Source organism: Semicossyphus pulcher, unplaced genomic scaffold, assembly GCF_022749685.1.
Source record: "Semicossyphus pulcher isolate SPU_LCO1_2020_fin unplaced genomic scaffold, fSemPul1.0.p SCAF_9, whole genome shotgun sequence".
NCBI lineage: Eukaryota > Metazoa > Chordata > Actinopteri > Labriformes > Labridae > Semicossyphus > Semicossyphus pulcher.
The window spans coordinates 11,322,318-11,345,935 of record NW_027211770.1 but is presented as its reverse complement, the minus strand read 5'-3'; the positions used below and the strand labels follow the sequence as shown (position 1 = coordinate 11,345,935).

The 23,618-nt window shown below is 40.2% G+C and overlaps 1 protein-coding gene across 3 annotated transcripts in view; it reads right to left on the bottom strand.

Annotated features, from left to right (window-relative positions):
* The window catches only part of LOC138583571 (CUB and sushi domain-containing protein 3-like), a 231,744-nt gene that overhangs the window by 122,468 nt on the left and 85,658 nt on the right, over nucleotides 1–23,618 (bottom strand). For all 3 annotated transcript variants that reach the window (XM_069655437.1, XM_069655438.1, XM_069655439.1), the window contains 13 exons: nucleotides 21,970–22,158; nucleotides 18,787–18,903; nucleotides 15,067–15,282; nucleotides 13,479–13,667; nucleotides 12,177–12,346; nucleotides 10,631–10,787; nucleotides 8,490–8,681; nucleotides 6,864–6,990; nucleotides 5,483–5,685; nucleotides 4,043–4,234; nucleotides 2,636–2,774; nucleotides 996–1,183; nucleotides 444–638 (listed from right to left, as the gene is read on the bottom strand). In XM_069655437.1, the coding sequence (XP_069511538.1) occupies nucleotides 444–638; nucleotides 996–1,183; nucleotides 2,636–2,774; nucleotides 4,043–4,234; nucleotides 5,483–5,685; nucleotides 6,864–6,990; nucleotides 8,490–8,681; nucleotides 10,631–10,787; nucleotides 12,177–12,346; nucleotides 13,479–13,667; nucleotides 15,067–15,282; nucleotides 18,787–18,903; nucleotides 21,970–22,158 (2,274 nt within the window). The remainder of the gene's footprint in view (nucleotides 1–443; nucleotides 639–995; nucleotides 1,184–2,635; nucleotides 2,775–4,042; nucleotides 4,235–5,482; nucleotides 5,686–6,863; nucleotides 6,991–8,489; nucleotides 8,682–10,630; nucleotides 10,788–12,176; nucleotides 12,347–13,478; nucleotides 13,668–15,066; nucleotides 15,283–18,786; nucleotides 18,904–21,969; nucleotides 22,159–23,618) is intronic.

Here is a 23,618-nt window from a genome sequence, read left to right as displayed (position 1 = left end):
CTGTAAAATAGAGATGAAATCTGGTTCAACTCTAGGAAACCATATTTGGCATCTGGGTTTGTATGAAAAAAAAAAGGTTAGTGACATAAAAGCAAGTAAAGTATATCCTGCTTCTATAAATAAGTATAATCTAATGTAAAAGCACAAATAGACACACATCCCATTACCTCACATAAAAGCATGTTTCTGGAAGTGGCCATGTTTCAGGTAATGTTTTGCTTGGATTTGGGAGACTGGGCTTCTTTTCATTGACACATCCATAACACAGGCTTCTCTCTGAGTTTGCTTTTCTTGTATTCAATGAGAGGCGTGCACGCCACACTTCAACTCGTTCAAACACAGCTCAGTCCTGGCCTCACATTGTATCAAATATTGACCAAACAGCTGGAGTTCACTTCTCTGCTACCCAGGCCCTTTGTTAATGTAGGAGTGTTGCCTCTCACCTTGACAGATTGGTTTGGCTCTGTCCCACTCTGGTCTCTTGCTGTTGCCCATGACACATGTCAGTGTGGAGTAGCCCTGCAGCAGGTAGCCAGCCTCACAATGAAATGTTACCATAGAACCCAGCTTGTAGTCAGTACCCATTCTGGTGCCATTCATCATATTTCCAGGATCAAAACACGCCTCCCGCAGTTTTGCTGCCAATCAAAGAACAAAGCTTTTAGAACAGTGCCTGTCCAAAATGAGAGCCGTTTCTAATTAAGTAGAGACGCATTTAAACAGTTATGCAGGCTGAAAGAGTGTATTTGATTCTACAAAACTGTGTTTTTATAATGTGACATTATAAACCTCGGGGAATGGATGAGGATGAATCAAAGGCTATTTACATAGCTGGCATCAACAAGAGAAAAAGTTAGAGTGCAGGCTACAGTAGCGTATTTAAAAGATGTTTTTTTTCGTATACATTTATATCCAACTAAATCCCCTGCTGTAACAAACATATTGTGTAAAATATACTGTATGTAGAATCCCACTGTCATAGGCCTTCAGAGTACCTTTGTATTCCAAATGAAAGCCGGCGTAGCTCACAGAGCCATCACTGCGAAATGCCAAGTACATGAAGTTGGAAGTGCTCTCAATCTTCTCTGGAAGTTTACTGTCCTGGAAACTGCCAATCAGGTGAGCCGTGCTGTCTGGCCCATCGTAGATATACAAGAAATCATAGTTGGGCTCGATACTGAAGCTGTGACAAGTAAAAGAAACAGACAAATGAGGGATAAAACAGTTATTATTTTGCCAAGACTGAACCACCAGATTGTACAGATTGTATGTGAGATTTAGAATGCATTAGGGTCTCAAAATGAGAGTGTACACCGCAGTGCTAGAAGTGAGTCATGCCAAGTGATTTGTTTTGCATCTCCAGACAAAGAGATAAAAAAAGATATCTCCCCCAAGAGGTGAGAAGAGATTAAATTGTTGTGACACTGCGCTGGCACAAAATCTTCCCAGACGGCAATGGCAATGCAGTGTGAAAAGATCGTTTCATATTGTAGCGCTGTATATCAAATCACATGCCGCAGTGAGAGAGGGAGCAACTTTGTTTTCAAAATAATGAGCATGGTTTATGACAAAAATGTAAATAGCTTGGAGATAATTGCATTTGAGTTGGATCAAGGCAACTCCAATTTAAAATCATAACTCCATCCTTTCATTTGGCATTCCCGAGAGAAAGCCGCATTGTGCTAACTCTATTACATGTTTGTTTTGAAGGACAAAGTTGAAAAAGAAACAGTGAATTTTTCTCGCTCACCACGAGGAGAGAGAACGTGGGTGGGAATACAGAAAGACCACTGCTCTTCTCCACCCCTTAATGGAGTTACTATAAAAACTAAACTCAACAGTCAAGAGTAGCACTGTCCATGAAAAGTGCCCTCAAGCCCACCTATGAGTTTGCTTTCCCAGTATTGCTGCAACATGCTAAGATTGCAGTTCACAACGTAAAGCTTGCAGTGTGAGTATCATTCAGCCTCCGAAATGAGCTGCACTCATATCGAAATTCTGCCTGCAATATACAGCATTCATCCGGAAATCTTGTTTTCACCACATTCAGCAAAGTGGCAGGAACACCAGCCTTCTGGGTGTTTGAAGAGGGACTGCTGCTCTCCCCATATCTCACAAGACACCTGGACCCAAACTCAGGTCCTGTGCCTCACACACATCGCCAACTTTGCTCAATACTATGATGTTATAGCTGGTTCCACTGCAGAAAGCAAGCAATTCCACGGCTCGACCTGAGCCGCTGTGCATCCACTGAGAACTGACTCCATTCTGTTTCAGGTAGGTTACAAACATAACACAGGTTTAGGGAAACCTTCATCTTGTAAGCTACTGGACCATGTGCTTAAAACGACAGCAACGTTGTTTCCCTGTCTTCAGTATCTGTTATTGGAACTACTGCTAAATGTCTAGCAGAAACTCTAAAATTATGAAAAACTTTTCCATTAAAAAAAAAAAATGACTCACATGATGAATACGCTAAGAATGAATCAAACCCACGTGTGTTAAAATGTGAAAAATCGACTGTGAGAAAACAAGCCTGTTTCTTATTTATTCTAAACATGTGTTATTTTTGGTATATGATTTGTATAAAAGCAACAAAACAAAGTAAAATGGACGCTGCATCAGCTGAAATTACCTGATGAAAGCCAACGAAATGACATAGTCAGAGTGGACAGCAATAAGCCAGTCACAGTCTTTGCTGTGCGGGTAGGGGTGTGGGTAGTTGGGAGAGAGGATGAATCCTGAAGATCCAGTCACATTCCCACCGCAGGGAGCTGGAGAGAGAGAGAAAAAAAAGGAAGTAAAGTTGAATAGGAAAGATTCACACAATGATGAGAAAGAGTTTTTAACTGTGCCTGACCTCCTGCAGTCGTCTGTGGCTGAGACAGGTGAGGAACGAGCATTTGTAGGTCATTAAATATAATTGAGTCCAATTCGATGACCTTTTGTGAACCTCTATCAGCAACAACCATCAGGCACTGTCGTGACATCAGGCCGGAAACCGGGGCATTAAAAAGACTACACCATTATTTCCCTACATGATGATTAAAAGAGCTATTTTTCTGGCACTTGTCTCACCAAGGTTTTCGATCTTGCTGAAACTATTTTCCAATTAATTCTGGTGTAGTCTGTTAAGGGTTTTATTCAGTGTTCAACAGGTCAGCCGTGCACAAGTCCGTCTCCCTGCTTATTTAACATATCAGGTCGTAATAAGATAAATAAGGCAGACATGACACTAACAAGATATTGAGATAATTGAATAATGAACTAATAATAAATATGGTCATTTATCCTCTAGGATTTAACTGGATGAATTATGTTAATGCCTTTTAATGCCTCCACAGGGTAGAGGCTACTCTTTGCGCTGAAACTTACAGCCTCACTTGGCTTAGCTAGCTGTCACATTTCACTCTGTGGAGGTGTGAGTAACACACTGATGAGTGCGTTTGTCTTATTTAGTGTGGTAAAACGGAATTTGCAAAAGGACAGCCGAAATTTACATCCACTTTTCACTCATATAGACTTGCTGCTGGTGTAAAGAAATTATGCTGACTCATGGTATCTTGTAATTGCACTGCGAGATCTACAAATGCCCAGCCCTCAGTTAGACCAGTTGGCAAGAACTCAAGAACATGGAAGTTTCTTTGGACCTACTTATTGTAATTATTTAAAATTGCATTGTTAAGTAATTGGCTGTTAAGCTCTTATAGACAATATGTTAGGAGACTGTTGTACTCATTCTTTAACTGGCTACAGAAGTGGATTTGTCCACACAATAGTTGGCAATGACTCAAACATGTCTGAAGGCTCTTGTTTATCCTACACATATTTTTAAGACATCAGCGAGAGAGAATTATAGTCTCTGCTACAGCCAGTTAATAGACAAACTCCCTCCCTCCCTCTTCTTCTCACCATCTCTCTTTCACTCTGATCCCCTACACTTCCCTCCTCCTCTCCCTCAATACAGAAACCTCACTCGTCTCGTCTTCTCCACGCACCCCCCCCTCTCCTCTCTAACTCACACTATCTCCCGGTCTCTCACCGATGCAGCTTGCAGGGCTGGGCTGCCAGTAGTATCTATTTTCCACTTGGATGCAGGTGATTCTGCTCTCCCCCTGCAATTCATATCCCGGATCACAAGAGAAGGTCACAGAGTCGCCCGGCTCCCGACCTTCCCCATTGCGACTGCCGTTCATGGGAATACCTGGATCTCTGCAAGCTGTCGCAAGCGAACCTGAAGGACAGACACACAGGTGATCCACACACACATAGACATGTGCATGCAAAGCACAGGGAATCAATGAGTACAGGAGATAACACACACACACTGTTATACACACAGAGTTTCATATCACACGGTAGACAGCTGTCAAGCTGGAACTGAAGCTCAAATAGAGTTAGAGCAGAGAGCAGATTACAGACTGATATCAGTCAAAATCCTGCTGTGTTTTCCTAATCAGGTTTCCTAAATCGCAGCTGTGGAGCAGCCCAGAGCCAGCAGAATGATCTGCTAAAATCTGATGGATTCTTCAAATATTCCCATCTTGACAGACTTTATTGAAAGATTTAACACAGTTAAGTATATTGCAGTTTGGAGGTGGTGGTGGTGCTTTTTTCCTGAATTACAAATACATCTGGCAAAAATACAAAAAGTAAAAATGTTTAAAAATATATTACTAAAGGGTTACATGGTGTGATTAAGATATGACATACACAGACAAATTAAAAAACATTTGATTCTCTGCTTGCAGAGTGTAAAATATAAAATATTCACTCAATAAGATTTACTGTCTCTGAATCGAGGGATCATATATCATACCGTAAACCAAACAACTTCATACCTGAAAACACACTTACATTACATATTCTCAGTAACATGCACAAGGCAAGGCCAGTCAATGAAGAAGGTCTGCAGAAGTCCATTTAACCCACCCAACCAACTGGTTCTGAAATCACTAGCCTTAGGCAAACTGTACATTAACTATACGTCTCCAGAATTGATTCCAGTTTCAAAAAAGTGCAGTGGACTCCAAGTAATTCATTTTTACGTTATGCTGCCATGCCAAGAAAATTAAATGTACAAACTCATCATACATGGCATGCATGAGGTGTTATGGAACTGCTGTACTCGTGTGTTTGACTTTGAAAATACTGATCAGCAGAACATGTAGACCACATTAATATTATAACAGCAAACGTTGCACAAGAGACTGCCGGCAGCCATCTGTGAAATACCTGGAATTTTAACTGCTCATCAAGACATGGTAGATCACATAAAACACTGAGAGATCATCACGGCATGAGAGAGTTTCAAAGTAAAAGCTGCAGTTTAGTTTAGATTGGCATCTTTATAATACTCAGGGATATACTGGTGACAATTTGAACAATGGTACACAGTGACTACAAACACTTTGTCAGTGGCTCTCACTCAAACTACTTTATATATCTACAGTGCATCAAACACTTGGAAAGAAATACTCACTGGAGAAGTCGATGGCAAAGCCAGACTTGGTGATATAAAAGTCAGTCTCGAACTGAATGGTTACAATGTTTAGAGTGGAGTGGATCCCCTCAGGCAGCAGCGAGCCGCTAACCTCCTTCAGAGACATCTCGTTCTCAGGAGGCCCGTCCCACACCTTCAGGATGTCGTGGGAAGCCTCTGTGTCGAATGCAAGGAACTGAAGACTGGTAGAGGTGAAGACAAGAGAGTGTTACTGTGGCTCAGTTTGGCTTTAGTTCAACTGAGTCTGTTAAGTTATTGCATTTAAAATGTGATCAAACAGAGATGAGTTCAGATTAAATGGTAGTTTTTCCAGTCATATTTGGATCAATGAATGATGGTTGAGTTCACTTGCACAAATATGCATCAACAAAAACGAATGTTCCCAAGAAAGCAAGCAGAGTTTGTGCTGAACTTTGCAAGATTAAATTGTGTTCAAAGGAGAGATCAATCTAGAGACAGGGTGCCCTCATGCTTTTGGGCATTTCAGTTGAGATTTGGTATCATTAATCAATTTCATCCAAAGTTAGAAAGACCAAAGCACAGACTTTCTTATCGGGAGATGGCCCGAAGCAGCTCTTCTGACAAAGCATGTGTAGCTGATTTTATGAAATCATACCATGTTTACTTCGACCTCGAAGCCCAAATGGGTTTTATTTCACAGTAATACTAGGAGCTCTCAACCACAGACACAAAAAAAAATGCTTCCATGTCCCGAGAAAATTCCCCTGGGTGCTGTCACAGTGTCTACAAAGTCTCTCTCCCAATCATTGTAAATGGAGCTGCTGCAGGCTGTTTCTCTTGATGACATCCAGCTTTGGAGGAGAATTTTTCATGTCGAAAATCTTAACTGAACTTTACAACAGCTCATGAAAACATTTTTAGAATGTTTTAATCTTCAAGTCTTTTAAAGTCAGGTCAGGTTAGGATGACCTCGGTTCATTTAAGATGTATTAAAATCAACTCACATCCCTTCAGTTCGAGGCAATTTCCTTGTGTATAAACTGCTGTCTTATGATAACGTCAATCAAATTTCCTTCACTCTAATCACACAAACCCTCAGAGAATCTTATTTGCATTTCCTGCTTTAAACATATTCTTTATATATAACTTTCTCAAAAAGACTCATAATTAAAGGCCCAGCTTTATGTTTCATCTCTCAGAAGCGTTTTTCATGAGTAATGATGCTCAATATAATTTGCATTTTTTGACAAATCATTGCACATTTCGACTAAAATATTTAAAATTCTAATATTTTAAAAAGTTATAAAATGCTAACAACAATTTTTCATTCATACTGGATATACAGTATGTACATAAATATGCATATATTATATCACTATGTTATTAGCAACGTGTGTACCTGACAATGTTGCCAGAGGTGACCTCGATGGTCCAGGTGCACCTCAGGTTGTTGTCGTAGGGGAAAGGATACCCAGGAGAGAGGATACGCCCTGTAGACTCACCCTTAAAACTGCCACCGCACTCGGCTGTGTGCACACAAACACAAAATACATGAAAACTTGTTAAAATGAAAACTCACAGAAGAAGCACACAAGCAAACGCTCACACGGTATGTTGAATCCAAACAGAAAAAAAGCTGTCAGAGCCCGTGCTCACTGAGGCTCAGAGTCTACAATGAGGACTAATGAGCAACAGTTTAAGCGCTGCGGAAAATGAACAATTTTCTTTTTTTAACAGATAATGGGACTGCAACAAGGACTTCCTGCCTGAGCAGAGATACTCACGGATGCAAAACTTGTTTTGTCTCTAAGTATGCCTCCTAATGATTTCATTAATTAACTTTAAAAAGATTGTGTCCAGAGACTAAATAGACTGGGCCTTGCACTGCAGGGAGGACACAGCTACAAATGTTAATGCCTGAAGGAATATCTTATCATCCAATCTGTGTTGTCTCTCTCCTGGTTATCGTCTTGCTATCTGTATTACAGAACAAACGGCACTTAATTAATAGGAAAATTGCATTAGATTGCCACGGTGGTAGGTTATAATCAGTTTCATAACACTGGGCAAATGTGAAAGACCTTGACAGGAGGCAGGATGTCGCCCAGGAGAAACGGCTGGAAATCCCATTTAAGATCCAGCTCACAGATACAAGCTCACTATCAATATTGACCAGTCACTGATCGAGCACTGTTTAACAGTTAATCAATAGACTGATTTAGCTTTTTATGTGATTGTATTGAACAGGCCACTATGCCACAGCAAAGTCCTTTTGCCAAAAAAGGAACAAATGCGTGTTTGATAGAAAAAGGCAGGGGAATACGATGGCATTTAAGGTGCAATTCTGCACACGTCGGGAAATTTGTAAATCATTTCTTACCCTAATCCATCACCGCTAGACATCAGGAAACAGACATTGCCTCACAACACCTTCCAGACTGTAGCAGCATGCAGGTAATAGCTTCATCATTTCTCTGTCTTTCTGCCTCAGCATGTTCAGAATATGAAAGAACATCAAAGACTGTACATCATGTCCATCACTCAATCTGATAGGAATACTCAGGCAATTATGCCTTTACTTCAGAAAAATGCTGATCAGTTGCTGGTGGATTAAAAAAAACAGCCTATGAATGAAGAAGAGTGCAGCACAGTGTCAGCTCAATAGCAATTAAGATCGCTTCACTATATAGTTCTGATGAGTCTATACAGCCAGTTTTGCACCAGGAACACACAGAGATCAATGACTCACAATGAAACATCAGAGCTGTTTATATTCTCTTACAAAATGGCACGCAACATATTTTCTTTCAACACAGTTCAATTAAGTAGAAATCATCTCAGGATAAATCCTTAGGATTAACACCTAGCTGAGCATTGTTGTCAATGTGCCCGTGCTGAATAATAATGCATGCTACCACAGAGCATGAGAGAAAGACTGAGATGGACTCAAGACTCAAAGAATTTCTAGGAGCTGAAATTAAAACAGAGACAAAGACAGCATAAAGACAAAAGCAGAAATAATTACCTATACATGAGGGCAGGCTGTTGTCCCATGCTCTTCTCTCCCCAGTCATGCACTTGAGTATGCCACTGCCGTGCAGGGTGTAACCTTGGTCGCAGCCGAACGTGATGGCACTTCCAGCAAAGTGGCCCTGGTCACTGACTTTGAAGCCAAACTGCGGCACCCCGGGATCATCACAGTGGGAGAGCTCAAAACCTGGACAGGGAAGATTGAGAGGCACAGAAGGAGAGGAGGGAGAAGACGAATACGAGTTGAAGACCTGGAATGTCAGCATTTAAAGTCCACTAGAGAGCAGCTATTCTGTAAACCAGTTCCATATTCCCATTTATCTGTAGGGTAAAGAGGTATTGATTGAGCTTTGAGAATAAATTTCCTGCTGAGCAGAGATGAGGCCCGCGCCTACAGTCCCACTATATTACTTGGCAGTAAAAGAATCCTTTTGGACAGAGCCAACAATTAAATGGTCACAATTAAGTGGTCAATCAGGTGCGGACATTCAACAGGATCAAGAAACGGCTCACCTACACGTTACACTTTGGGGTAAAACAAAAAAATAAAATAAAATAAACCAGCCACAAACAAGAAAATGGTGCCATAACTCCTTAGCTCGCCATGTTTGGACCTGACCCTGACTGCTAGATGTGTGCCTCTATTTCAGGTACTAAATGTAAGTGTTCTGCTATGCAGCAACAGTGGCCGCACATAAACCCAGCAGGGCTGATTTATGGTCACTTCTCCAAGCCCATGCCAGATGTTATAGTAGTATTACAAGTGTCATGCCCAGGATAAATCTCCTGCAGTTACTGCTCACATTTAGAAAATTACCTCAGCACTTTTGGTAGAAGAGTCGTGAAAACATGATCAGATTTCATGTTCACAAGATATAACTTCACCATATTCCACCTCTATGCCCTTATGCTCTTCATACATCAGTCAGTCCTCACAAGCTGAAAGGGCTATTCATTCTAGCTGAAAAGACCAAGTAAAGGATGCACTTTGAGATGGATAAAGGGTGCTGGCTTGCATTCTGGTATTTACCTCGTGCACATCCCTGGAAAAATCAGAAATAAAATCTAATTACGTGCTACTTAATTATGGGTAATTTTGTAACTGAAAAGGCAGCTTGTAATTAAACCATCATTCCTCCTGAACTAATTGTGGTTGCATTTAGATGCTGATGGGAATGTATTTAGTTGTAAATGAGTACACATTCATGATTCATGAAAAAAAAAATGTGGTTCTGTCAGGATGTAAAACCAAAACAGGAGTAATGTTGAATTGCACCCTATCATTAAACTGTTTTTTTATGTGAACCTGTTGGCACATTTGGTGTAATTATCACAGAGTGAAAGATGCATTTTTAGGCACAGTAACTGCAAGTTGGCTAAAAACTTTTTGGCTTTTGTACTTTTCAAGTTAAAACAGTGTTTGGCCTGTTGCCATTCTCACTAACTATGCTGAATTCTAACTAAGAAAACCCACAGACAGATACAAAGAATTCAGAGCTCAATTGCAGGTGAAACACAAAAACACTTTAAATTGGACTGCAAGATGCAGCCTCACCAAAACATTCTCGCGTCACAGTAATAAATTAGAAACGGTTAGCAACAATACACAGTCAGCAGGCCAATTAGGGCCAGAAACAAAACCCATTTATTACTGGCCCACTTAAAGCAATAACCTAACTTTCAATGCACATCCTCACACCAACTGTATGTGAAGTCACACACTATGCAGGCTACAGTACATGCACATTGCTAACGAACATAAACACATTGATTTCAAGTAATCCTAACAATATTTCACCTGTTTTAACAAGGTACAGTAAGGCAGGCATGGAAGCTAATTGCAGGAGTGGAAGCCAAAGGAAAAAAGGGAAAAGGGATTCACAAAGAGAGACCGAGGGAGGGAGAGGGAGGAAACAGAGGATGCCAATTTTCCCGCAGGAATGGCGCAGAAACACCATGCTGTGTTTAATGGATACCCTGGCAGTGAAAGACACAGTGAAGCAGGGTGAGGGTCAATTAAAATTTTCTTTTAAATTCTGCTACTTGAAATGGCCTGGCTCCTGAAGTGAGGCTAAATTCACTCATTTGGAAAAGCTTTAGGGCCCTCCTACCCGAGGGAAATGAAATGTGACTTACTGTGGTATATGAGCCGGAACCCTGCTGCCGTTGCCTCCTGGTCAGAGTAAAATTCAAGCCAGAGATAGTTGGAGGTGCTGGTAAGGGACAGACCTTGCATCGACGTGCCTGTGAATGTGCCAAGGAGCTGGGATGAGCCGTCTTTTCCATCATACACCTGTTAAGAGAGAGACAAGAACATGATGTAGAGTTTTGCTGTTGAGGGAGGATTAAACACCCTCGATAAAGCAGGAGGATAATATGAAGAATTAAATATTAATACAGAAGAAACAGGGACACAATTAAAAAGACGCTATTAGTCCTGTATATCCCCTGTTTTATATGGCACTTCTATTGCAAAACCAATGTCCTAAATGGGATGTGAAAATGAGATTGGAGTATCCATAATTCTCCCCATTGATTTGATCTTGTGCAGCTGTAGAGCTGAATTAACAAGGCAGATGGGGGGAATCATGTCAAACTGAAAAAAAGGACTCAAACAACAATTATCAACCGAATACTAAATACTCTTTAACACTGAGGAAGTAAAATCCAATAAGATTTAAAAAGCATTCCCAATCAAACACTTAGGTACATTGTTTTCTGTTTTCTGCATTGTTATCTTTGTTTGTTTGCTCAGTTTTTAATACTGAAGTACGAATTTCAAACAGAATATCCCTAATTGTTCCTGACTGACATCTGTAAAATAACAAGAAATAAAAATACACAGCTCAGAACTGTTCATTTGAAATACCACAGGGACCCTGTCTGATTCCCACCCCCCCCTCTTTTTTTCAAGTCCATTTAGCTCTCTAAGCATGTCTTTCCACATTTCAGCTGTTCACAAAATGGGTAAGTCCAAGAGATTACCGTCTACACAGCTCCATTAGTAGAAACAGAGATTGTAGGCTTCAATGTTATGTTAATTGAAGCATTAGACAAGACATCTGCATCCCAGAAAGAGTGCATTCCAGCTGTGAAGAGGGAACTACATAGTCATTTGCATCCAATCTCTGGTGCTTACAAAAACTGTGAAAATGCCCTTGAGCAAAGAAATGAATCCCTTCCCTCCCAAAGGGCTGATGCTGCTGCTGCTGCTGCTGCTTGACCTTTGCTCTGGCTTTCAAGGCAGAACACTTCTGCATTCTGCCTCGTGCGACATCATAATCCCTTGTCAAGTTTCCCATGTTTTACATAATAAAAAGCAACAGGACCTGCCTCATATACTTAAATATTAATTTAAAAAATGACACAAATTGCTTTGACTTATCTCCTAAATAAAGCCCAGTGTTTACTTGTTTATCTGCTTTCTTTTTTTTTTAAGATTATTTTTTTGGCTTTTTATGCCTTTATTTTTAGAGAGAGGACAGTGGATAGCGGCAGAAATAGGGGAAGAGAGAGTGGGGATGACACGCGGCAAAGAGCCGAGGGCAGGAGTTGAACCCGGGGCCGCCACATCAAGGACTATAACTTCTCTATATGGTCACCGATTTAACCGCTGAGCTAAACCAGTGCTTGTTTATCTGTTTTCTGTCAACAAAGAGGAGCGGCTGCATTGTGTCTTTACCTTGAGGATGTCACCTTGCGCAAGTTGAAATGTGCTGGCCGTGGTGTTGATGCCCTTGCCTGTTTGGACCTGTATGCTGTAAACACATTCATGGCTGTTGTCATAGCTCATTGGATAGTTTGGTGACAAAAGAACTCCCTCGTTGTTGGAGACTGTCGATCCGCACTCAGCTGTGAGAAAACAAACACACAGACAACACGGATAATCAGTTACACAGCAGGCACTGCAAAAACAGACTGCACTAGATTTGGAATAACTACTCTAAAATGAATACACCTTATAGAAGATTAGCATTTTACTTAAGAGATAAAGTTATAATTCAGATGTCTTATTTGGAAGATAGTTATTGCTGATTAATCTATGTGTCTGTCTCTTTTATTACCTTACTATCATAATTATCATTATCATCTGGCACTGACACGTTGTGAATGGTTGAGAAGACTATTAAAAGCTCAGTCTAAAAACATTACAGGCTTCATTTCTAAAATGTACCCAACTGGCTTCCCTGCACCCTGCCAAGGCAAAACAGTGGAGGATTACTATTAAATATGAACTGTTTTGGATCATCAAGTAAAGAGGACATTGTAGAGTTTGAATGGGAAGGACAGAAACATATGCTATACATCTTCTGCGCCGTTTATTTAAATCAACTAACACGTGAGGCTAATTTAATTTATTTATTTTCCTTCAAAGCAAGAGCCTGCCTGCTTTAAAACTCATTATCATTTCATGTCAGTCACTTTAGGGCCTACATGCATGTTTTTGCGATTTGTTTCCAAGCACTATTATCATGTAAAATTAATGTCATCACAGCAGTCCTTCACTAACACAGGGCCAAACGGGTGTTTCACAGGCAGGGTTGTGCAGAAACATGTTCAAGCACTTCATTAAAGGTTGTGAACTAGTCCAAATGACTCCCTTACCCTGCTGTGAAATGACTACATCTCTGGAGGCAGCTTTTGTAATGTATACGTTACGTAATAGAGCTTCTCTGGGTAAAAGAAAATTAATAACTGCACTGGAGTCATCCCTAATCTCTTCTTCCTCGACCTGCCCTTTGCACACCCTTCAGTGTAAAAGAGATCTCCCAGGATTTAAAATCAGTATCTTTCACAGCTCTGAGCTTTTAATTGTCGTCTACTTCAGTAAATCCAATTTCATCAAGTTCTTTAATGTAAAATAAAATCTATACATCTTATTTGAAAGACACATTTAAAACCTGTCATTTGCTAACAGAGTAAATCCTCTAATTCACATCCACAAACAGTAAAGAAAACGGAATAAAAGCAGCTGACCACGTACCCACACACCTTGGCAGAGGGGCACTCCACATGCGACGGCCACCTCCCAAGCACACGATCTCCCGTGCCCCCTGTAGACGATAGCCCGTGTTGCAGAAGAATTGCAGCGAGTCTCCAATGCCAAACCTGGAGCCCGTGTGCCAGCCGAACCGAGGCGTTCCAGGATTCTCACAGGGTTCGAGATTGTACTCTGGAAACATGAGAGCCAAAAGAAAAATGATGTTGCAATAAATAAAGATGCTTTATAACTATTATTAACCTATGACCTTCTTACATATCCTCTATCATAACTTGTTGCTTATACTTGATATCCCCATGGGAAAAATTATTCCGTCTCTCTCGCCCCCTTATAGAAACTGAGCACACTTTCAGCGAAAGAAAGCCATCTCCCAGTTGTGGGGATAAACCATCTTACTCAAGAACACTTTATCAGGTTGGGATAAATGCCAAAAGCTTGAGCCATGGTTGTCTGGATGAAGGATGGCGTCTCTAAAAACTGGGCCACCCTGCCTATAATATTTTACACATGGGCTGATGGTGGCCTTATCATATTAGATGTAGATTGAACACAGTCTGCAGGAACAGAATTAAATCTCCCAGCAACACTCCTCTCACGCTCTGTGTTTCGAAGTATGCACAACTATGTAGGCCTATTGATTTCAACACAGCTAAACGCTACAGTTGCACCCTACTGTAGGCTGCGGCCTGACACCATTGGCAAGTTTCCATCAAAGGTCATAAAAGGTTATAAAATGTATTATAATCAGGAAATCTATAGATGCTAATTGCAGTGCGTGCAAACATGCACACACACTGACACTAACTTAATTTCATGAATATTCATAGCTGCATAAGTTATGCTTCACTTCAGTGAACAGCAGGCAAACATTTAGCCAGAAAGCTCATGAAGCAGACCTTCTCGCTCTCCCGCTCTCTCTCTCCTTCGCTCTCACTCCTCACTGTCTCTCTCTCCGCCCTCTCCATCAACTCCGCTCACTCAGTATCACCATCTGTCTCATCTTCTTTCTCTCTCATCTCCCTGCCTAAGCCTCTCATCTCCACCTCTCTCTCTATTTCTCCATTCCTTGGTACCTACATGGGGGGCCCATTATTTCTGCACATCCTCCCCCCTCTCCCCTGTGTCTCTGTAGTCCTGAGGATACTGACCCACATGGCACGCTTTGATGATCATTCCCATCACGGTCAGACACCCTCTACCTGCGTGACCTCCTTGTCTCTTAATTATCCTCCTCTGATCGGCGCAGCCTGAGGCATGGTCCACCTTAAGCCTTCTCCCACTCTAACCGACAAATCACTCCTCACGTTTCTTTATGCACGCTTTAGAGAGGCTTAGCACTTTTGATCTCATCATTGAACGGCCTGTCTTTCTGTCCGTCTGTCACAGTGTCTTTCAATTTTGCTTTCCACGCCTCCCACTTCACAACTCAGCCAACCACCTCCTATCTGCCTTCTCCACAAAACCCATCCACCTGCCTCTTTAAAAAGCTCCTCTTCCCATCCTGTCCACACACCTACCACTACTCTCCTCTCTCTGCCTCCTACAGATAGAGCCTCGTATGCCATCATACCCGAGAAGGAGATATTGAATCCCTGTAGCGATATAGAGAAGTCAGAAATGAAGCGTAGCTGGGCCTTGAAGTTCCCGTACAGGCCGGCATTAACTGGTGCAGGCCTCTCTGAGCCGGTGAGTCGAGCCAGCGGCTGGGCGAAGCTGCCGTTTTCAGTTATCAGAAGGTAGTCATGGTGATCTTCCAGGTGGAAGGTGTGAAAAGTGAATTGGACACCTTTGAGGAGAAAATTTGAAAGCCCAACGTAAGTTTTCAGGAAAATACAAAGATCTGTGATAGAGATATAAAAAGCTTTGGACAGAATATACATGATGCATAATGCATGAATCAGACTTTGCCCAGACCCATAGAGTTAAGAAATTGATTGCCCGTTTGTATTGTAGAACACGGACTGAGATTTAATGCAACTGCTTCAAACTGATTGTGTCTATTTTTCCAATTCAAATTTTAACCTAAAATTGCTAATGTCATGAGCATGATTAAAAATCAATTGTATACATTTGGTTTAAATTTAGCTCCCAGAAACATCCATCTACAAAACACATTTTCTATTTATTGAAATATAAATGCTTTTGCCCTTTCAGCAGCACAAGAATGAGCATAATACAGTGAATAAAACTGAAATGATCATACTAAATAATGAACAAAAAAGATTTTGAAATGCAAAGTGAGCCGAACACTCAAAGAAAAATCAGAACTCTGATTTTTAAAACTATGTGACTAATGATTCTAATTTTTCTGTCAACAGATTGTTATTTCACTTTCAGGTTGGAAAACAAGATCTAACTCTGCACACCCTGCTTCTATTTTCCCACTGTAATTCAGAGCCAATAACATCATCCTTTTTCCATCCACGATGGCTAGTTGGCTGCTTTTCAGTACGATAAGTGCTGCCATTTTAATGCCATCTGCTGAATCTGTACAAATATGACTCTATAATGTCCTCCACAGTGTTTTGCTCACTTGATAAAGAAAGTCCCAAATGGCCACAAAAATAGATTTCAAAATGAAGTGATGGATTGTGCTCTTTAAAACAGTAATTATATTACAGAGGGTAAAGGCAAATGATCAATTAATATAGAGTCCTCCCAAGAGTGGGATGATTTGACATCACAGTTTGTAATATAGTAGGTATGGGAGGCGGATAATTACTGTGCGGAATAGACACACAGCTACCATCCCTGAAGATTAATTTGTCTTGCCGCCATCAGCAACACGCTAAAAGTACACAAGGTAAATCGGTTGCATGATAAAAGACTCACAGTCAATTTACAAAGTATTATTACATTTTTTCATTATTATTATTATAGTATAGTTTTGGTTTACTCCTTAATCCTATCCCTGTTACTAGTATCAGTAATTAATGCCGGAGAAGAAACTGTAGAGGCTTCAAACTTCTTCACTGTAAAATGATGAAAACAAATGTGCTTTCTTGGAACTTTAATATTATAAAAATGTCTTTATACCTTTTTATGGATGTACCTGATCACAGGTATCCATCATTCTCATTCTCCCTGAATAAATGGTAATCTCTATATGCCTACAGATTCTACATAGAAATGTAGAATCTGTAGGCAGTGACGTGGCTTTTAGAGATGGCAAGTCTTCTGGTTTCCGTGTAGTACACTTGTAGTCCGAGTGATATTGACCAATCACGTATCAGCGCTCACCTGACACCGATTTAGCTTCTTATTAATCTCTATAAATGGACATCTGTATGCTAGTTCAGCTAACAATCTGTTCTGGATCTAAAAATTCAACTTGAGATAAATTCCCTTGACGCTGTGTTACGAAAGCCGTTCAGCGGTCAGATTTCCCGACCTCCTCAAATGCATCAGATCCATCCGACCTGCGTTCAACAAACAAGCGTTTTAAAAGTTGTTTTCGTCTCCTCTTGAGGACAGACCTGACAAAGCTTCATTTTGAGTTCTTTTACAAATCTGCATCATGATTTTGAAATTTCAGCAAAGGTAAGAATCGTTAATTAAAATAAATCACAAGAGAAACGTTTTATTTTTCTGTAAACAAAACAGCACGCAGAAAAGGAAGTCTTGACTGAAAGTTGTTTATCGCTAACCGCTGGCTACACACCCGGCATGTTCACCGTTCACAGAGGCTTTATCGTCATCAGACTACAGCCAATGGGATCCACGATTGAATAAATGGTGATCCTTGGACTTCCTGGCTTTGCTTGTACTTAGCTTGACTGATACCCTGACTTTCTAAATTGTATTCTATTGACAGAATCCACATAATCAGAAATAATGTGATGAGTAAAAGCTAATTTGTATTACTTATTTCTTATTATTTATACAATTGTTCAAAATGCCTTGAGGTCTTAGGTGAGGTCTGAGTAAAAGTCATTATTCTCTCCAATTTTAAACCGTTTTCTGTACACGAGACGTGATGCCAACTGCCTAGCACTAAAAATATTTGGCAGTAAAATAATTGGAAGTTGGATCATTTCAAGTTTTTTTTTTAATCAGTTTTTTTTCAGTTGTAGTTGCAACTGACTTTCATGCCTCCAGTTAATGCCAAAAATGAAAGGAGTCGGTTCAGAAATGAAAAGCCTATGTTGAAGATAGGACAACATAGGTGAGGTTAATGTTATAATAAGTAAACAGAAATTAAATACTTTAAAAAAGAGTGCTGTAAAAACTAAAACTGTGGGAGTAATTTAGTGTAAGATGAAGTGATTTCATTGGAACTGCACTACTTTCTCTGAGAAAAGACATGTGTTTAAATAGATAGCGGGTTACATAGGAATATGTATGTGTGCATTGCAGAAACAATTTTTGGTTTTTATGCTGTCAAACAGGGTGTATGGCTTGCAGATAGGTCTGTGAGATTTTGAAGTGACATATCAATGGGCCTCAGAGGAGGATAACAGAAACACTATGGTCAAGGGATAATAGAGCTGAGAACTATGGCACTGAGATAAGCTCAGTGTACTTTTCAAATGAACAAGAATGACTCAATAGATTGGTTTCCTGATCACATAACTGACTGTGAGTGCTATGATAAGGTTATATAAGGATATTAAACTAATTACATTAAAATTTAACGTGAATAAAACTGAGATAAAAGGTTTCTCTTAACAGGTGAGCCACCGATATTGTTAAAGCTGGTGATTAAATGAGTCAGGTGAAAAGCGATCAAATGAAATGTTCTCTTAACAGTTCAAAATGTTACGCAACTGAGGAATATATGAAGCAGCCTACTGTAGCGTTTGACTTAAAGAGCTAATATAAGTGAAGAACTGCTGATAAAGAAGAAGCAAAAATTAAACGGAATTCTCTGATACTAGAACCGCTTTAAAAAGGGACTAACAGAGTTCATCTTTAAATAAGTGGACACCTCTGAATATCATTCTGGCCAGCTGCCAAAGCTGAAAAAAGACGGTGGATTTAAATTATCTTTGCATAAGTAATATATGCTGTACACACTTACTTTATGTTAATAAATCCCTGTAATGTTCGTGGAACATGTGAGGGGGTTAAATTATGGTTTTATAATTTGGCTTTTGTTAGGGCTATTGAGGGTGTTACTACGATAAGGACTATAAAAATAAATGTGCTGTTACTGAGGTGTAGCAGGTGGATGATTTTTTATTTTACACACTAAAATGAATTATTATATTTTTAAATTAACATATCTATCCTTTAAGGGTTTATTACATATTATATGTATACCTATAGGGTAAAGAATGCTGTTTCCTACCTTTTCCATGGCTCACTTCCACAGTCCACGTACAGTTAAGCGAGTTAGGATACAGCTCCGGATAGCCAGGTGATAAGATGATCCCTCCAGGTCCCCTGATATCCCCTCCGCATGATGCTGAATAGAAAGGGAAGATAATGAATGATAACTGTTGCTGGAAAAAAAAGAAAATTGTAAATGAACCAATAAATCCCTCACCTGAAGACAGAGGAGCGATTTAAATGAATAATGCATTGCAGTCATATCACATCCTGTCCTGCTATTTTTATGAGTACCTGTAATTCTGCCAACACAATGTTTTTTTTTTTTCTCCCGCTCCCTCCAAACCTGTCCCACTGCCAGGACAATAAATTATTCATTATTTCAGCTATCCATCCATATTTCCTCCTCTCCTATGGTATCTTAAACCGAAAGGCACTATCAGGAAACATGATAATCCTCTAAATGTACTTACAATTCACAGGAACTGACATGAGCATACTTAGCGGATTAGAGCATCTGGATTTATTTTGATTGTGGCTTCAAAGCGAGTTTGAATTTCTTCCAAATAGAAACAATCACCTCACTGATGCAGCCTGCGACTTTTCAGTCAGGTTGGAAGGATAATCCAGTAGCAACCAACAGAGTGCGGGAGGGAGTGTTGTCACCTCAGTTTAAGGACTCTCATGCATGTTGACAACTGTAATATACAGTACTGCCAAAAAGCTCCTTATCCCATCACACAAGTTAATGAGATAAATCTGTGCACTGATTGGCTGCTGAGGACCGGGAGGTTAATGCTCGATCCATCTGAAGGTTAACTCGTCTAATTGGATATTGTTCAAACCAGCAACCGTTTTCTCATGCTGTCATTGTGTTTCAACTAAAAGGTCATTTCCCATAAAGGACACTGCTTTTTAAATAAAGCATTCATAAAATCTGACAAGCTTTGTTTGTTTTTTTCTTTTTTCCTCAAGTGTGTGTGTGTGTGTGTGGTTTTGTGTGTGTGTTCTGTGGCCTGAATGCCCTGAGAGTGACATTCATGATTCCCGGATGCCGTCCTCAAAATAGCAATCGTTGACAAATATTAGAAGTAGAAGTTTTGTGCATGCACATTTTTTCAAAGTTCTGAATGTCAGAAGATGTTTTGGAGGATCATTGGGATGCCTGAGGCTCCAGAGCTGCACACACCCACTACCCTCTTATCCTCTCTCCTGCCACCCTTGGGCCCTCCAGCGAGCACAACACATCAAGGCATGGATCCTTACCCACCAACAAAATTATATTGCATATTTTATTAATGAGCCAAAATTACATAAAGTCATTAAAAGTGGATGAGTATGCTCGGCAAACGATCTACTTTAGAGGCTTTATAGGCACAGGGCCAAGGCGTTTGGCACCAGTCTGGCACACACCTAGGCAAGAGCACTCCAAGATATGAAATGATTTTTCAACCATGGGCTGAAGAACTATAACACGGCACTGTATTACATGCACAATATGGTGCTCTCCGCCAGCCCTTGCATGTATTTTGCTCATTACATTCTTTGAACTGACTGATCCTTGACTAAGACACATCATTTATGGTTTGTACCCCGCAACAACAATTGCCACTATTGTCCTTGAGTGAACAGCACAAAGAGCCGTGAGACAAAGATGATGTGAGATGCCTAAACTATCAGGAACCTGCTGAACTTCAAGCATTGAAGATGAGTATACTCCGTCTTCAGTATAGCATGATTCATAACACCCCGAGTATTTTTTTCACACAAGGACAAGGTCTGTTTGTTGAAAGAGAAGCATTCTGTCAAGCTTCTGTTTGGTTAGTCAGACCTGCTGTGGGCTACTCAGTCACATATACCTGTGTTGTTGTTACCTTTTGCAAACAAGGCCATGTTTTTTGTTGTTTTTGTTTTCAAGGTATCTTTGTTTAGGAATAAATACAGCAAAGGAAGCAGCTGCCGTTTCCTTTCGCAAACTCCTTTTAGAAACCTATGGCTTGTTACTAGCAGCAACTTCTTGTACCTACAGTTTATCGCCGTTTTCTCAAAACAATGCAGATAAAATGACTGCTTCATCTGTTTCTTTAACATGTTAACTGTCACTAATAAGAATAAACCGATATGTATAACTCAAACCACCTCCAAAATAAATGGCCTCCCCACCACCTCTCAGACCTCAACAGCAAAGCCGTCACACACAGAGCACAGATCATGCTATGGCAGGAGTTTTGTTCCCTCTGCTATCACATTATTAAACAACACCATCAATTAACTTAAGGGAGGGAAAATGCTGTTGTGTGTATATGTTTCATGTCATTATGTTATGTGTATATGTGTCATGTTGTTATGTTATGTTCCTTTTGTACGCAGTATTTATATAATCTATGTGTCCGAGAGGCCCTGTACAGACTGTGGCAACACATTTCCTGGAAAGGACAATAAAGAATCTCATCTAATCTAAATTAGTTAGCTGATCTATTGCTGTATAAATTTAAACCGGTACCTTCACGTCATAATTGATTATTATATGTATTTTTTATGCCTCTTAAAGGAGCAATTCGTGCGTGCTTTGCGCCCCTCCCTCTGAAGGGAACGGCCCAGCGAGAGACGCTGGAGTGAAATACTAACATTTTTGCTGCAGTCAATGGCTCAGAGCGAAACAGAATCCAAAATAGGACGAGAATATACAGGTGGATAATCTAAAAAATTTTGGGGTCTGCAGTCTACATTTCAAAGCTGACGATTTTGAACGAGACATGACGTCGGAAGCAGGTGTCCTAGATTGAGGAAGTTGATTTAGCAAGCTCCCTGGCCTCCGCCAGATGACGCATTTTACTTAGGCTGGTGGAGGTTTTCCAGGGCCCATTGGAGAATCGGATAGCGTCCTCCAAAGGCACAGAGCCAAATTGCATTTTTTTCCCTACCATAATGGCATTAGCTCCCCATAATAATATACATAATAATAATAAAAAACTGGCCCTTTAACGGTCATGTTTGATTACTTTAAGGCCAATACACCTGTGCTTTTCCTCCTGTTGGATGTAAAAATGTCCAATGTGAAATAAGCCCCTAAGGTCCATCTTTTTATTTTAGGGTCACTCACAAGGACCACATCATGTCATACTTTGTCCTTCAGAGGCATTAAAAAACCAAAACAGTCTAAAAGAGATATTACATGATTAGTATTTTATTCAATACCCACCGTCACAAGTGGGCAGTGGGTGGCTCCAGAAATGGTTCTTCTCACAAACCAGAGGCTCCTCGTGGCTCAGCCTGTATCCAAGGTCACACTGGAAGGACACCGTGGAGCCGATTGACAGGTCATGGCTTAACCGCGCGCCATTCACTGGGATACCAGGATCCATACAGGAGTATGTGTCCAGCGTGACCACTAGAGAAATTAAAATCAAACTGTTATTTCTACAATATGTTTTGAGACAAACATTTATCTTTGCCTACTTTTAAATTGTATTTAATGTTCTACTTAATGTTTACAGCTTGTATGTAGTGTCTAATTTTTATGTTAACCTATGGGCTTGATGTCTGTTACTGTGATAACGATTATAACTGAACCACACATCTTTACTTGGATGTGAGATGAACACTATGTATAAGCTCCAGCAATATTTTGCATGTAATTGTTTTTTTTTCATTCTCTCACACAGTATGTCAGATTGTGTTCCACTTGTTATAGAATAAAGGAGGTCTGCTCCAGCTTTTGAAAATCAAATATGCCTTTTGAATCACAGAGGTATAATAAGGTCAGATAGCATTCGTGAAACATTAAGTGCCGATTCAATAGGTAACATTTCTAGGCCGCTTTTGTACAAAAAAGTGCTGACAAAAATGTAGATGTTTTTACAATCAGCATAATAAAAGGTAGGTCAGGGTGGCATGCATAATAGAGAGAGCAAGTCTTTCAAAGTAAGATGTACTTTGACTTTTCACCTTTAAAATGTTTCCTTTACGAACAAAAGACGCTGCACAGACAGAGTGACACTTTTCTCACAATAGCAAAGGCTGTTTTAGAACACAACACAATGGAGTCTTTGAAAAATAATGCAGTGTTAAATTGACTGCTACGACGTTTGACAGTTTCTTTCTGAATAACCTTGATGGAGTTGTCGGTTCCTCTGATGTTAAAAAAAAGTTTCATCTAATGCAGAAGTTTCATGGGCAGAGAGAATCATGTAATGACCGCAGTGAAAATGTATAAATACACTCCTGTTGTACAAATGCAATTCGGGTTTTAATAAGAATATTTTTCTCTACTGGTTTTGCCCCCAGAATGAGCTGGTTGCACAGTATTGCCAGCTCCCTTTTAATCTTCAGGGTTGCCAGCTGCAAAGAGATGTCCCCGTTTTCCCTGTGATTTCAAGGACTGCTGTTTGGGTATCCTCCAAGTGGGGCTGCTTTTGGTGCACTAAAAATATGCAGATTTTAGACGTTGACTGGCAACAGTTGTGTAAGCACTCATCAGGTCATTGTTGGGTATGCTATTTTTAGTTAGCATTATTCTTATCCCTTGCTTTAAATGTTTTACAAACCATTCAAACAAGTGAGCTGAGGAAATGTCTCGTCTGTCTAAATATCTGTGTTTATAAACAAACATAGAAGCACCTCTAAATCAGAAACAGATAACAGAGCAGATAAAGAGCTGCAGTGTGAAACCAGCTTTCATCCCTTGTTCTCTTTCAGGTGCTGGATTTAATCCAATTTCTGCTGCTGCAGTTGTTTTAGGCGTTTGACCTGATGGAATGTCTTTTACACGGAAGCAAATATATTCGGTCAATGTAGGATGTCTGGCATCAGTGACTGTGAGCTCAGCATGAAATGCGTTCAAAGGAACCC